Source organism: Aplosporella prunicola, assembly GCF_010093885.1.
Source record: "Aplosporella prunicola CBS 121167 unplaced genomic scaffold K452scaffold_25, whole genome shotgun sequence".
NCBI classification, from domain to species: domain Eukaryota; kingdom Fungi; phylum Ascomycota; class Dothideomycetes; order Botryosphaeriales; family Aplosporellaceae; genus Aplosporella; species Aplosporella prunicola.
The window spans coordinates 366,521-381,976 of NW_022983553.1; the positions used below are offsets into that span (position 1 = coordinate 366,521).

Sequence of the window (15,456 nt, forward strand, 5' to 3'; positions counted from 1 at the left end):
ACCAGTCACGAGCTTGGACTGGCACTAGAAGAAAACGCACACCGTCTTGAGCTCCTCTCAAATAATCGGGAGACGCGGAAAATTACCTACTGCACAGCAGTTGCTTCAGGTGTTATATCACGACACTTTTAGGAGACACTCCTGGCCGGCGAATGACCCGAGCGCAGCTACAACATCATGCGAACTACCAAGACATTTAAAAGTGCAATCGCGGCTACCCTGACAGCAGCACACAGTATACAGCGGCTCACCTGCGGCATCACTCGTTTCGTGTCACATGAAGATTCTTGTCAGCCATTGAACGCAGATGTGTTTACAAAACGCAGGGACTTCTCCTTTGTACATGCGTAATCCGAAGCTGCGTACACAATGTACATCGTAAAGCCATCAGTGGTGTCGAACCAAAAAATAAGTAACCATCTCTCATACTCCCCTCATTGTCCACATACTGTACCTCCTATTTTTACTCATCTCTGCCTTCCTCTCTTCTCTCCGCCAACCAAGCCCCCTCCCCCACCTTTGCCCCTTGCAGGGGTGCCATACCATACCATCCAATAGCGATCATGCCCACAAAAGCCGAGACACAACTGAAAACGAGTGCAACAATGCCGCGTGGCGTGAAGCCCACGGGCAGCGGCGCTGGGGCCTTATTCTCGCCGGACAGGTCGAATAGATCCTTCGTATTCCCGGCGGCATTGCCCTTGGTCGGCGTATGGGAGGCATTGCAGACGGCCCAGTGGTCGTCGGGGATGATGGAGCGGCCGGAAGAGAACTGCTCCTGGATAGCGAGAGGGGCCTCGATCATCGTGGCGATGAGGCCGGACGCGACGTGCCATTCAATGTGGCCTGTAAATATGGGCGTCAGCTGTTGCGTCTGCTGAACTATGTTTTTGGACGGGATGAGCGGATCCAGTAATCACTTACAATGGAAGAACCAGACACCGGGATTGTCAGCCCGGAAGCGCAGTACAACGTTGCCATTCGGACGTACGAGGATCGTATCGCGACGCATTGGTGTCTGAGGCATGGTTACGTTGTTCGCGTACAGACCTGCGTTGTCCTCGGAACGTGATGCGACCTGGAATTCATGGCCGTGCAAGTGGAAGGGGTGCTTGCCGGCATCGTTGTTATTAATAACGATCTCGACCACCTCGTTCTTGTTAAGTATGAAACTGTTCGTGCTGCTGCCGTAGATAGATACGTTGGTAGCTGCGCTCCCTGAGGAAAGAACGCTGTACAGTGTGGGAACCTTAGGGGCAACATAGGTTATGTCGTTGAAGAAAGCGCTATGCGGAGTAAATATATAGACAATATGTTGTAGTGGGAATTGACTTACTAGTTAAATCCATCGCCGAGGTTGTCCATTTTCAGATCAAGTGTAATCTGATGATCGACGTCTCTGAGTAGGTCTTTGCCGTCTTGCGGCACGAGTGTGAAGTCATCAAAAGGATCGTAAGCGTCAACGAGCACAGCTGGTGCCCTGTCTGCAGTGGCATCGTAGACGAGCCAGCCTGTTACGTTATTGTTGAGTATGGACGGAACGGTATCGAAAAGATCCTTCACTGTGTTAACGTCCGATGGTATAGATAAGTCAAGTATGCTCTACCTCATCCATGCTCCCCACTATGGCAAAGTTTGAGCTCGTGTCGTTCTTCGCAGTAATCAAGACGCTGTATCGTTGTGCAGCAGTCATGTAAATTCGGTCTGCTTCAGCCGGCTCGGTGTAGACGCCATCAACCTCGATTATGCTCATGGTATGGCCCTCGAACCAAACATATTGTGCGGCGAAAGCGCCCATGTTGACGAGGCGGAACATGTAGGTCTTACCGGGCGTCATTGAGACGGTAAGGTTCTGTGTGTCATTAATCAACGCCGAATTTGGCACAGGCTCAGCGCCAGTGGGATTAGTGACACTAAGGAATTGCTTCATCAAGACTGGTATTCTTTCGTGGTACCAATCGGAAAAGGTAAGCACAATCTCCTCGTCATATTGGTCTTTGTATGGAGATTCGGAGTCTCTCACTATGAGTGGGCCTCGTAAACCATCGGGATACTGAGCTTTGACATGGGAATGGTACCTGTACTTAGATTGAGTATGCACTCATCAACCCATGATAAGATGCCTTACCAGTAAGTTCCTGATTGATTGACCTACTGTAGCGTTAGCATTGTTCTGGGATAAATTCTCTTTTGTAGCCGATGGCGAACTACACTAATCTTTTGGTGCTTTCTCAAACAAATTCAAACCTGGTTACAACGTATGAGTTGGCCAGGAAACTCCTACCCTTAAAAAAGCGTTCATCGGCATACCTAGGGTTTGCGTGACCTTTCATACATTTACCATTGTAACGAGAGAGACAGCTTAAACAGTCAACGCTAATCTTAATAGCCGGAAGGTGCTGACCAGCCCAAACGTTGTAACCAGTCTGGACTTTTTGTAAGAGAGGACTTCATAGAGGGAATGACTTCGCCTTCCAAAGGAAAGTTATATTTCCCAGCTATGAAGCCTCTCTGTTCTGACAGTGAAAGGAATCAAGCAGCAAGAGACCAGACAGGGTTGCGAGTTCATGACAAACGTACCGTAAAGTTGTATGTGAAGTTGTTGCCAGGAAGGACTGCGCATTGCGTAACACCCACAACGCCATCCATGTGATTCGTCTCGTTCATGAAAAGCCCATGGAAATGCAGACTTGTGCTTTCATTCCCAAGCTGATTGTTAAGATTCACAATAACGCGGTCTCCCTTGTCGGCAACAATGGCAGGAATAGGCCATTGGTGATTAATCCCCATCACAGATCGCTCAAAGAGGCCATCAGGATTCGCGCGGACCCAAGTAACATTGAAGTCGTAAGTGACCGTGGCCGCACTGGCACACAATGCTGATGCCAGCAAAGTGAAAATTGAACGTGCCATGAGAGTTGCTGTGGCAAAATTTTCGTTGCCACAAAGCCGGAGGTGTTAACGGCGCATGCGCTGAAAGTCTGAGCTCAATAGGGCTCCTGTGAACAATAAATCTGTGCCTGAAGCGTCCTGGGCGTCTGGGAAAGAAGTGATAGACTTGAGAAAATGAAATGATTGATTGATTAGATCGATAGTTTTAGACATTCAGCAGAGATCAGATAAACCTTGACTCCAACTCTTTGGTTGAATGGACTGTCATGGTACGGTCCGATTATTGCGGCACTTGTTGAAGGTTCCAGACAAGCCCATTGCTTAAAGTTCATGCAGAAGGCCAAAACACATAGGAAAATGCCGACACCAAGGATCAGAGAAGAATCAGACCTATAGACGGCCGAGAACATCTGATAACCGAAAGCGAAAAGACGGCCCAACAGATGCAGCTGTGGGTCGGCACACCTAGCTCGGAAGGTCAGAAGGACGAGTGGCGCGATATGAACCATGTGACGTGGATCATTTTCTCCAACGGGAATCTTTAAGCGCAAAGTGGCTGCGATCGAGAGTAATCCAGGACGTGGATGGCTTTCGGTATGATACGATGGCGTAACAGATAGCGAACCTAGAATGTTTTCTGTGATGATATGCAGTTAACTGATCCTGAGGAAATGTAATCCTTGTGCAGGCTAAAAAACGAGACATGTTCGTGTTGTCAACAGATGATGAAGGGAACTCGAGCAGATGATGTAAAATGGGTATTTGAACAAAGGGATAAAGGTCGTATAAGGTCAGTAGAATATTATATGTGGGGAGAGACAAAGCGCAGGACGGGGAAACAAGGTTTGGCGATCATCAAAATAGCATGCTTGTGCAGAGTTAAGCAATGAACCAAGCTTCGAGACCTCGTTGCCGCTGTGGAGCATCCTGGTTTGGCGTGAAATTCTGGCGCCTGAGCGTCGAATCTACCCGAGGGTAGCGCAGTTGGGGCAGGTTAGCGCACAGTCGGGCCCTGGTGAGCTTCCGGCCTCGGGATGCCTGTGACACCCAGAGTGTCGCGGGCGCGGCATGATGTTGTTGAAGAGATGCAGTTAAAAAGCGCCCCCTCTTTATCAGATCATCAGTATCAGATTATCAACCGCCATCTCCCTCACTCCATCGCTAGAGCACACTTTTTTGCAAGAGACTAATCTCCCGCAAAGCTGCCTTTCGATCCAGAATGGTGAACGTTTTCGCTGTACCAGGTAAACCCACTGAAACATGTTTGCGCACGCTGAATTAACTAACGCAACCTCAGTGTTCTTCATCTGCATGAGAGAATGCCTGGAGACAAGCATCATCGTCTCTGTCTTGCTTTCGTTTCTGAAGCAAACGCTTGGCCCTGAGCATGATGCAGTAACATACAAACGTTTGGTGAAACAAGTAAGTGGTTTCCCAATGTCGCGATAGCAAAAGCCTGATTATGTTTAGATTTGGTTTGGCGTAGCTTTGGGATTGTTCTTATGTCTGATTATCGGCGGCGGCTTTATCGGTGCATTCTACGGCGTCGGAAAGGATATCTTCTCCAAGACGGAAGACTTGTGGGAAGGTGTCTTTGGACTGATTGCATCAATCATCATTACTGTGATGGGTGTTGCTCTTCTACGAGTGTCCAAACTCCAAGAAAAGTGGAAGATGAAGCTTTCGAAGGCACTTGAAGCGAACGACAACAGGAAGGGAAAAGTCGGAGGTCGCATGAAAAAATGGGCCGAGAAATATGCCATGTTTCTCCTCCCTTTCATTACAGTCCTTCGAGAGGGCCTTGAAGCAGTAGTTTTTATTGGCGGTGTCAGCCTAGGCATGCCAGCAGAAAGCTTTCCACTGGCGGTTGTCTGTGGACTCGGGGCAGGCTGTCTTATTGGATATTTCATCTACAAGTAAGTAGTAAGAGAAGCTCCAAGGGTAGTTACTGACCAGTTGAACAGGGGAGGCAATGCTGCTTCGCTGCAGATATTCCTTATCGTCTCTACCTGCTTCTTATACTTGGTAGCAGCTGGCTTGTTCTCCAGAGCTGTGTGGGCCTTTGAGATGAATAAAGTACGCATTATATCCATTTTTGCCATGATTGTTCCCAAAAATTAACTAGGGAACAGTGGGTAAAACTTACGGGAGGCGATGCGGCGGAGACTGGATCCGGACCAGGATCTTATGACATCCGACAAAGCGTGTGGCATGTAAATGTACGTGCTTCGAGAAGCCGCTGCGACACTAGAAGAAGCTGACATTGTTAATTAGTGCTGCAACGCGGAAATTGCCGCCAACGGTGGATGGGGCATCTTCAACTCCATCCTTGGCTGGGAAAACTCCGCGACCTACGGCTCCGTCATCTCCTACAATCTTTACTGGGTTGCTGTCATCACTGCCTTTGTGGTTATGCGGTACACGGAAAAGACCGGCCACTACCCTCTCATGAAAAAGCGCCCGACTGTCGCCACATCTGATATTGGAAGCGAGAGGAATGGCGAGCCCGTCATAAACTCCAAGGCGAAGGTCGATGCAGAAACTGCTCCTGCCACAACCAACATCCGGGAATTTAAGGAATGAGTCGATAAGCCCTGGCGAATTTTTAGTCAGCGTGCCAAGCTATTTTTGTTTTACTTTTGACAGGTAACGTCCGTCACCATGGAGCGAAATCCACCGTGAAGAGAGACGGTGATACTTGTATGGAGTAGAAGAAGAGACCCAGCTATGATGCGTAGAGTCTGCGTGTGCTCTAAGATCATTGCACCCATACCCAGGACTCGGACTGTGAGCTAGGCATGGAGTACTCTGTAGGGACTGCTTGTATCATACACTGTCTCGCTAGACAGTGGATCTCGGTTCGCGGTGACGGATGTTACTTACGACGATGCGATTTTTTGGATGTCTATCCATTTGAGGTGCAACCATCGTATGATAGAATGTTTCAGGGAAGGTTTACGGGACTGTGGGAATCTTGTCGATAAACCAACATAGGTCTTCTCAAAAAGCTGTTATCAGTACGACGGAATAATCAATATATTGTATGACAACTTCCGGCATTCAGAATGTTTTCGTTGACTTAGCCAAGACCGAGTGGGCTGTGAACGTATAGCAGAGCCGCCTATAGTTCAAGAGGTAGTCCGCTTGCATTCGAGGTGGCTGTGTACGACCCATCACCTGTTATGGATGATGGCTGACTTGCAGGCGGCGATTGTTCGATGGGGTGTTATGTACGTGGTACGGTCTGGTGGGTACTCCTGCCAGGCGGCGTTAGTTCGGAATTTCCCCGAGATGCCCTGTGCCTGGCTTTGAGGTGACGTCCGTTCTCTTACACTCCGACGCTTCTGAGCCACCGCTTGAACATTTTTTACCCTCTATTTAGCTGTTCTAACCATGAACTGGCCGTATCCATGAGGAAAGGGATTGGTATTTTTTGCTTCCAAACCAATCTCACCGATCGCCGTCTCCCTGAATACCCCGCTACAGCTATCTCGTACCCATCCTCGAAGAGAGCGTCGCCCCCAACATGCCAGCCGGCTCACTGTTTGCCACGCCTCCAGCATCGCCGACTTCCACAAACGCCGAAAACAAGGAAGGGCAGCCGCAAGCGCCGGGGATCACAATCATCTCTGAGACCGGTGACCTGACACTGCGGGTCAAGGCTGAGGACGATCAAGAAGGCTTCAGATACCGGGTTGACAGTCACCGTCTACAAGCTGCATCGCCATACTTCGAAAATCTTTTAAGCCCGCGGTTTAGCGAAGGAGCAACTGTCACTGCCCAACATGAGCGCCTGCGGAAGCAGTACAAGAACCTGGCCGACGCACCCGTGGAGGAGCTTCCTCAAATCACCATCGTAGACATCGGGAGAATATCGAAAGTCAAGACGATCGAGCTCATCACTGCAGATTTCCTACGTGTCCTTCACGATCAAAGCCTGGGCAAAGATAGCCCGCCAATACCCAATATTGGCAACCTTGCAATCGTCGCGGATCGGTTTGACGCGTTACCGACCTTGTCACAATACGTTCATCGGAGGAAATATTTTCAAGCAATAGATGCGAAAACTAAGCTTAAGGGAGCGTCAAACGTGCCCGAAGAAAGAACAAGGCAGAAACTTATGATTGGTGTCATGCTGGATTATGCGCCTTGGGTCCGAATGTACAGCAAAAGGTTGACTCTATCGGGATCCACAAGATGGAAAGCTCAAGGGTTTGAGGAACCTGGCGCGCTCTGGTGGGATATCCCTGCTGGTATAGAAGGTAAGGCCTGCATTCAATGATGTCCATCCCCAAAGCTTGCGTTCTTGTGTTTCGCCTTGGCTCAGAACAACCGCGGAATGTAGACCTCACACTCTGCGCACACATGCTAACGATACGCAGAGGAGATCATGCACCGTCGTCAATGTGTACTGGAGACAATCAGCTCTTTACAGTCTTACTTTCTGAAGCTCTACACCTCCGGGCAACGCCAATGCAGGCTCGGTTATGATTCATCTGCGCAGTGCGATGTTTTCCAACTGGGAGAAATGGTCCGCTTCTTCACTAAAGTCGGAACCCTGCGCCTCGAGTCGACCATATTTGGCGCCGATCCGCCCGATGATTATGAAGGCGATATCAACCGGCTACTGGAGTCCTTACGCCAATGCCCTGCATATCAGATTGACAACAACCATTCCCATTGTGGCCTCCGAACAAAATTAATTCCACTGCTTGATATGGTACAAAGTTGTATCAGTTCCAGCGCTGAAGGTTCTGACATTGGCATCTGTGGTGACTGTTGGCGGAATCACAGGAGAGAATATGCATGGACAGAGTCCAAGCGGCCCGTTCTGTGGACGAACTCTCGTTTTTTCATTTCGAACTCAAGGATGCCCCCAAAAGGAGTGCACGGAAGAGACGGTTGCCTTGCGAGGCATTCAGGGCTGAGGGATATGTTCACTGCTGCCGAGCGGGACTGGACAGCTAAAGATGCTTACTGATGGTGGTTCGTTGAATGTATGCCATATGGTATGAAGACTGCCTGTGAGTCGCAGCTTTGGCTGAGGCTGTCGTAAGGAGTACTGAACGGTGACCGGCATACCCGTCAGGTGTTAGCTATGGGTACACCTCGCGAGAACCTAGGGCCCTTGCTATATGTGAGCGTTGAATTGATATGTTCAGCATCAAATCCTGCCTTGAGGCGGAGTCAGCGCTTGCAACATGTGAACTTAGGAATTTTTACTACGTAGTAATGTCAGGTGCATCCCGAATTCGCCTTGACCATGTGCACCTGAGGCTGCGCCTCGAGAAGACCACTGATAGGTGGGGGCGGCGGCGCAGTTTAATTGGCCTTCAATAAGGCCGCAATCAGGGACACAGCCTCAGCCTTGTGCGAGTTGAGAGCCTTAGGCTACACAGCCCCCGCACCACCCGATCTCGCGGCATCTCTTGAGCCTAATCTCACCACCTCAAGACATTACCGCAACTGCAAACAGGTGGGGCAGATTCAGTGCCCATCTGCTCTTTAGGGGCTGTAGGCGAGGCGTCTCCGAGGCAGATTCCTTGGAGAAGAAAGAGATGAAATAAATTGCGTTTGTATGTTTGGTTTATCAAACTTTGAACCAAGGTTCACCTCAGTCTCGTGGCCTCCTGCTTGCTTACGCTTTACTTACACATTATACTCCACAGCATGTGCGCGGCCGTAGTTTCTTTCTTCAACTCTACTTGCCAATCACCCACCACCTCAAACCCTCAAAACGCCGACATGGAGCGCGGCATTTTCGGAAGCATTAAACACAAGCTCTCACGCAAGGAATCGAAGGGCGCATCCTCTTCACCTGCATCGTCAAGACTCTCTAGAACCTTTAGCTTCAAGTCCACCACTTCGAATAGCCAGCAGCAGCAGAATAACCCGTTCACATCAAGTGCTCCGGCAACCCGTCGCCCAGGTAAGCATGACGTAAAATATCCGGGTTAGACTGTCAGCAGGATCTCACATGCGTGCAGACCGCCCGGGCATGAACGCTTTCACTACCCCCTCCACCGAACCTCCGCCGGCGTACAGTCCAACACCACAGTCATCCAACGCCGCCGCCACAACCGCCACCCCGCTCAACATGGCAAATGCGTCGGTGACGCCGAGCGATGACCGCTACGCCTTTCTCAGCTCCTTCGATACGATTTTCTTGATCGATGACTCTGGAAGCATGGCCGGCCGCTCGTGGCGCGAAACAGGGAAGGCACTGGAGGCCATCACGCCCATCTGCACGGCACATGACGCCGATGGAATTGACATTTTTTTCCTCAACCACCCGGATAACCAATACTACCATAATGTCACGCTGCCTTCCACGGTTACGGAAATATTTTCTACTGTCCGACCCATGGGCGGCACCCCGACGGGTCAACGGCTTAACCAGATCCTAAAGCCTTACCTTGCTCGCGTAATCGCGGATCCGGATAACACGAAGCCGCTTAACATTATCGTGATTACGGATGGAGAGCCCAGCGACGATGTGGAATCCGTGATTATCAACGCTGCCAAGAAGCTGGATAAGTGCGATGCTCCGGCCTGGCAGGTAGGAATTCAGTTTTTCCAAGTTGGCCGCGAGCCAGGCGCCAAAGAGCACTTGAAGCAGCTGGATGATGAGCTTGCACAGCTGGCAGGTGAGGATGATCTCAGAGATATTGTGGATACGGTGCCGTTTACTGGCGCTGATGACACTGAATTGACTGGCGAAGGAATTCTCAAGGTAAGTTCTTATAGTATCCGTCAAAACGCAACATCTTCTGACTCACTCATCACAGGTTGTGCTTGGTGCAGTGAACCGGAGATTGGACCGTAAGAAGTCTAAGGATCTCTACAGGTGAACGGTCCACCAAACCCTTCATTATCGAGAAATCCGCGCGTAGGAAGGGACGCAGTCCTTCTATTTGTCTCTGGATAGCAATACGTTAAGTTATTCTCTTAATGGGCGTTGCTATCATCTTTTGAAAACTGACGTTGTTTGCGGTACAAGGATTCCAATACCCAACCTGGCGTGTTTGGTTTCCACAGATACCTGTCGGACTTCTGAGATAGTAAGCTGGCCATGGCCTTAGTATTTACTTAAATGACGTCAAGTCGCACTCTTCGCCCATGATAGATAGTTACTACTTCAACAGGTGGAATAGGACAGTCGGCTCAAACGTGGTTTCTCACTCATCGCGGATAACCAAAACGGCAGTGATGATGTTTATGTATTTCCAAGAACTTTTCCATATTCTTTAACTAGCGTCGAAAAGAGGTAAATACACACCTATCCGACTTCCTGGCCTAATGTTATTAGGAGTACATCCCGCCTGTAGTCACATGCAGTGGAATACGTGATCGCAAATGACGTACGGCATCGAGGGACTGAGATAGAAGGCCCTGGAGTGCCACAAGAAAAAAAAGCAACTCCGAGGCCTGCACCGGCAAAAGGACTATTCTTTGGACAGTCCCACCTGCACTATCAACTTCGTAGACACTGTCAATATCATCTACAGTAGAACCCCGGAGAATTATGGCGAAGCCCGTGATCACTTTTGTTCTATCGCGACTAAGAACCTGGATCAGCCGCTTCACTTTGAGGAGTTTATTGAGCTTGTTGAAGACGGCGGAAGCTTCTGCAAGGAACTCTGCAGAATGATGGTCGGGTTCGATGGGGACAAGGCCAAAGGATAGGAGACAGTTTCAGTGCGGAGCTTGTGGTGTATTGCAGGCCTTGTGTTGAGAGCTTCTAGAAGAAGGTCCCGGATAATTTGGCCCCTTCTAGAAATTCTGCCCACCCCTTAACTGCGTATTAATTGAAATCTAGGATACCTACAGATTACTCCTTAGGTAGTTATAATAGATTATTATACTACGGCTAGCAGACATTACATAACTATATGAATGTAAAACTATACTACCTAGGTATATTTGGATCCAAAACCATATAAAAGTACTAAAGTAATCTAAAAGGGTACAGAAATAAAATATTCAGAGTCTAAAGGTACTTACGAAGGTATAATTATACAAAATATCTAGGGATAGAAAGTATATCACAAAGTTTTGCAGATATGTCTTCACGTGGAGTGGGAAACATATCTAGAGGGAGTGGGTAATTATCCGATGCCTCTGACTAACATGTGTGTGAGCTGGACGTATGCGCCGTTTTTGTGGCTTTATGGATGGCTCCCCCCAATGATGAGACTGGTATCTACTGAAAGCTACTGGAGCTATCAGTGAAGTACCAGGTAGCTTTCACTTTAACACTTCGGGTTTCTGAAAGCGATTTAGTTCCCTAAACAACTGCACAAAACATATTTCTTGACCCGGTCTCTTTGAAACCTGCAACCACGCGCTTCTTCCAACAAATTCACATCCCGAGAGTACGACAACCTTCTCGGATTACACCGTCATGGCGTCTGACGATGACGGCCCCGTTGCCGCCCTCACTGAAGGCTTAAAGTCGTACGTTACTTTGGCGAGTTGCTGAAACATATCATTACTGACCCTTTTGCCCTAGAACTTTTCTCAGCGGCGATTTCACTGATCTGGTTATCCGTTGCAAATCGATGAAATGGAACGTCCACAAGATCGTTCTTTGTTCACAGAGCGAGTTCTTCAAGCGTGCTTGCCTCGGCGGCTTCAGGGTATGTAATCTTAACAGCTTGCTCTTGTCAGAATGGACTTTACTGCCATGGGCCTTTTAGGAATCGAAAGAGAATTCTATTGATCTCAGTGAGGATAACGGTCATATCGTCCATGCGATGCTTGAATTCCTCTATTCCCTCGACTACACCTTCAACCCTTCTTCTCACGAGGAGGCGGATTTCCATGCGGAAGTCTACCTTACGGCAGAGAAGTACGGCCTCACCCATCTCAAAGGGTGCGCCCTGGGAAAGTTTAAGAAAGTGGCCGAGACCCTTGTTGAAAGTCCGGCACGCTTTGCTACTGTCATCGTCAGGATTTTCGATGGAACGCCGAATTCTGATGTTGATTTGCGGAGTTACATCAGCCAGCTCGCTGCAGAGAACCATGATGTTCTTCTGAGCTGCCCGTTGTTCCAAGAATATACGGAGGAGGGCGGTGACTTCAACCTTGGTCTCATGAGAGCACTTGCCTCGAGATACTGTAAGTGTGACCACAACTGGCACTTGCCCACCTGCATGTGCAACAACGACGTCGTCTATGGTCAGCAGGGAGATTCGGATCATGATTAGTAGCAGCTAGTTTTTGCCTTGTCGGTGGACATCATCCGAGAACAATGTCAATGAATCAGGCGCGAGACTCCATCTCTTCGGGTAGACTTGGAATGGTGATTAGGCCCACAGCGTAGAAAACAAAGACGATCTACAATAGAAAGTTTGCTTTTACTTTGTGTTGTCAAAATCCATAAAAACTCTGGATGAAGCCAGAGACATTATGGTTCTCGTGGGAACTTACTCATTGACTCTCGTACGGTCTACCTTTGAGGGGGCCGACTTACCGCGTGGCCACTCTCACTTTCACTTCAGGTTCCCTAAATAGGATTAGCTTCCAACCTAACTGCACAAAAGGCACTCTCCCCCAGCTCGTTCTTCCTTTGAATCTTTGCAACTCTACCTCGCCCACGCCATCGCCTCGAAAGACCAGGTCCCTCCTGTTATTACACCATAATGGCGTCCGGCAACCAAGACGAACCCGATCCAACTTCCAAGCTCAGAAAAGGGCTGTCAGCGTACGGACCTTCCCGCCATCTAACTAAATTAAATCAATACTAACCGCTACAAGGACCTTCACTTCCGGTGTCTTCTCAGACCTCAGAATCCACTGCAAAGGAAGCGAATGGAATGTTCATAAAGTGGTCGTCTGCGCCCAAAGCGACTTCTTCAATCGAGCTTGCGTCCTAGACTTCAAGGTATAAGACATTGAGAGTCCTTTTATGGACTTGCGAAACGGATGTAACTGACTTTTACTAGGAAAAGAAAGAGAATCTCATTAACCTACGCGAAGATGATCCTAACATTGTCCACGCGATGCTGGAATACCTCTACAAGTTCGAATACCATGGACACAGACAAGGCCCTACCGACCCTGGCAGTGTTATGTCGTTTCATGTGGATGTCTACATCATAGCGGAGAAATATGGCCTTTCACACCTGAAGGCGTATGCTCTTAAGATGGCAAAGGGAGGATTCAACTACAACCAACTGGATCCCAAATCTTTCGCACCGATAGTCTCAGCTATTTACGATGGAACACCGGATTCCGATCGTGGAATGCGCGACTTCATCTGTAAAGTGGCTGCTACCCGTCTTTGCGACCTTTTGCTCTGCGACGAATTCAAAGACCTGATCAGAAACAACGGAGATTTTAGCATTGATCTTCTGGGTACTTTCGCACTTCCGTCTGCTGCTAGCCGCAAAGAAAAGGCTCGGAAGGGTAACGTGGAAGCCCCTTATAACTGGTTCCCAGAGTTCAGAACCTGAAGAACAAGTATATGGGTGTCATTTCTGTGCTATTGCGGGCTCTATCGGCGATAAAGAAAGAAGCCAGTAAGATGTGGAGCAAATCTAGTAGCTAAGTTCGGAAGCAATGAAGAAGTAGAGAAAAGAGGCAATGTGCTAGGACTGGTGAGCCAGCGACGTCTATTCGACGTCACGCACCCAAGCGCTACCCGGAGTACTAGGTACCTTAAATTGCTCCCCACATGCTCGCTATCCAACCCCACCACACCTGGCCCCCACCCCAACACGACCCATCCCAGCCAGTCCACAGTCCACAAGCCCATAGAGCCCACAGTGCAAAGCCCAAGCAAGGCAGCAGCAGCCGCATTTCCCCTTTTCCCCTCCTTCTTTGCAAGCACAACGGCGACAAGGAGCGCGCACGACGCCGACGTAGCCATCCTGATTCCCGAACAGGGGGCCTTGGAGGCAGATGCAGATGCGCAGCGCCCGCGAATCCAGGGACCGCGCCGATCATCTTCGGCGTGCGACCAACGTCGTCCGCGACTCGCCCGCGACCTCGACCGCATCCGCGAACCCCTCACCTGACGTAATGCCACGGCGGCGGTCACCTACAAATAAGGGCGCCGCGCGGATGCGGTCGTGCTTGCGAGAGAGCGAAAGATGATGATTGACTGACTTTCGACCTTCCCACTCTGCTTGGACCCCGACCCCTTCGCTGCGCCGCGCCGATCTTTGAGGAATCTGCGACGCGTACGTCCGCAGCCCATCGCAATTGCATTTCGCATCGATCCGAATCGCGTTGGTCCGCTTCGCTTCGTTACTTATCTCGCTGACTTCTGCGAGCGCTCGCAAGCCTTGCCGCTACAACACCTCCGCTCCGCCTGCAGCTGGCTACCTATACTAGCGTACCTACATACCTCCATCCTACCAATCTCCAACCGTCACCATGTCCGAGGAAATCATTTGCACGGCGGTCATATCGCCAAAGGTGGACAAGGTCGACGAGGTACGCATTCAGGCCAATAAATGCGTCCATGATCAGAAGGACAGCCCCCACGCCAGATCCACACGCATGCTTCGCTCCCTGCCTTCCTTCTGAACGGCGCGTCAGGGAGCGAGTAGCGGTGTCTATCTGACGAGCGGATTGTCTGTAAAGTTAGCTGAGCTGGGCTAACGCGCGTGTCCGTCCCCACAGGTCGAGAAGATCCTCACGACGTTCACGGCATGGGTGCACGCCTTTGAGCCCGACACGCTCAAGTACCAGCTCTTGAAGCAGATCACGGGAGAGACGCCCGAGTTCATCATGCACGAGAGGTGCGTACATACTTATAGCTCGAGCATTTCCATGCCACACATCCCTTTCAACGCCCAACGAAAATCCTCTGCCCAACACCAACACCATCATCACCGCTACACTTACCACAGCCCCCAACCATTGCCTCCACTTACCAACGCCCATCGCCCCACAGGTACAAATCCCAAGCCGCGATCGAGGCGCACGAGTCCAGCGAGACGTTTCAGAAGGCGGCCGGGCAGCTGAAGGACCTGCTCGCGCGCCCGCTGTCCATTTACTGGTCGCGCCCGGTTGCGGGATTCGAGAACCGGGATAGGGGGACGCTACATATGTAATGCAAGAGCAGGAAATGGCAGGAAGAAGAAAGCAAGGAAAGAGAGGTGACGAGGGAAGGAAAGAAAAAAGAGAGAGGGGAAATTGTTTATAGTGAGTAAGAGGATGTAAAAGACTGTAGGAGATATGGAGAGCGAGGGCGTGTTTGCTACCTGCTTACGAACATACCTACACACCTACCTATGGACCTCGTGGACTACTCACTGTTTCTATTCCTGCTTGCTTTTTTGACAGTCCTATACATAAATCCAACCCCTCACGAACCCACAAACAGCCAGCCCTTCACCAAATGTCTCTCTAGCACATACACACCTACGCCAATCCACCCCTCATCCAACCCAAAATTCAAGCATACCTTTATACCTACATACCCACCAACCCACCAGAACCGTGCACACGGACACAGCCAGCTATAACAACCCCAATATACCCCAGGGGACAGAAGCGCACGAGCACCACCATCTCAGCATCCTAATCTGCCATCATCTCGCATCTCGCATC

General features: G+C 49.9%; 7 protein-coding genes across 7 annotated transcripts; 6 read left to right on the forward strand and 1 right to left on the reverse strand.

Moving 5' to 3' along the window:
* Window positions 1-267: 267 nt before the first annotated feature.
* K452DRAFT_277867 (multicopper oxidase) lies at window positions 268-3,183 on the reverse strand. The gene is made up of 6 exons (XM_033539342.1): window positions 2,581-3,183; window positions 2,134-2,151; window positions 1,607-2,083; window positions 1,337-1,557; window positions 925-1,286; window positions 268-846 (listed from the first exon to the last, which is right to left on the reverse strand). The coding sequence occupies exons 1-6, from the start codon at window positions 2,911-2,913 to the stop codon at window positions 464-466; spliced, it is 1,794 nt and encodes a 597-aa protein (XP_033393823.1). The 5' UTR covers window positions 2,914-3,183; the 3' UTR covers window positions 268-463.
* A 969-nt stretch (window positions 3,184-4,152) lies between these two features.
* Window positions 4,153-5,475, forward strand: K452DRAFT_234816 (uncharacterized protein; the record flags this gene model as incomplete). The annotated part of the gene is made up of 5 exons (XM_033537386.1): window positions 4,153-4,314; window positions 4,363-4,808; window positions 4,857-4,968; window positions 5,025-5,111; window positions 5,167-5,475. The coding sequence occupies 5 exons, from the start codon at window positions 4,153-4,155 to the stop codon at window positions 5,473-5,475; spliced, it is 1,116 nt and encodes a 371-aa protein (XP_033393824.1).
* A 763-nt stretch (window positions 5,476-6,238) lies between these two features.
* On the forward strand, window positions 6,239-8,106 carry K452DRAFT_256978 (uncharacterized protein). The gene is made up of 2 exons (XM_033538418.1): window positions 6,239-7,154; window positions 7,275-8,106. Exons 1-2 carry the CDS (start codon window positions 6,419-6,421, stop codon window positions 7,871-7,873), a joined length of 1,335 nt encoding a protein of 444 aa, XP_033393825.1. The 5' UTR covers window positions 6,239-6,418; the 3' UTR covers window positions 7,874-8,106.
* Window positions 8,107-8,637: 531 nt separating this feature from the next.
* Window positions 8,638-9,743, forward strand: K452DRAFT_234909 (uncharacterized protein; the record flags this gene model as incomplete). The annotated part of the gene is made up of 3 exons (XM_033537393.1): window positions 8,638-8,821; window positions 8,880-9,625; window positions 9,681-9,743. The coding sequence occupies 3 exons, from the start codon at window positions 8,638-8,640 to the stop codon at window positions 9,741-9,743; spliced, it is 993 nt and encodes a 330-aa protein (XP_033393826.1).
* Window positions 9,744-11,296: 1,553 nt separating this feature from the next.
* K452DRAFT_339344 (uncharacterized protein) lies at window positions 11,297-12,326 on the forward strand (the record flags this gene model as incomplete). The annotated part of the gene is made up of 3 exons (XM_033545297.1): window positions 11,297-11,349; window positions 11,405-11,531; window positions 11,592-12,326. 3 exons carry the CDS (start codon window positions 11,297-11,299, stop codon window positions 12,099-12,101), a joined length of 690 nt encoding a protein of 229 aa, XP_033393827.1. The 3' UTR covers window positions 12,102-12,326.
* Window positions 12,327-12,536: 210 nt separating this feature from the next.
* K452DRAFT_311888 (uncharacterized protein) lies at window positions 12,537-13,349 on the forward strand (the record flags this gene model as incomplete). Its single annotated transcript, XM_033543476.1, has 3 exons — window positions 12,537-12,598; window positions 12,652-12,778; window positions 12,840-13,349. The coding sequence occupies 3 exons, from the start codon at window positions 12,537-12,539 to the stop codon at window positions 13,347-13,349; spliced, it is 699 nt and encodes a 232-aa protein (XP_033393828.1).
* Window positions 13,350-14,175: 826 nt separating this feature from the next.
* On the forward strand, window positions 14,176-15,157 carry K452DRAFT_291161 (uncharacterized protein). The gene is made up of 3 exons (XM_033541127.1): window positions 14,176-14,334; window positions 14,524-14,642; window positions 14,798-15,157. Exons 1-3 carry the CDS (start codon window positions 14,275-14,277, stop codon window positions 14,955-14,957), a joined length of 339 nt encoding a protein of 112 aa, XP_033393829.1. The 5' UTR covers window positions 14,176-14,274; the 3' UTR covers window positions 14,958-15,157.
* Window positions 15,158-15,456: the final 299 nt, after the last annotated feature.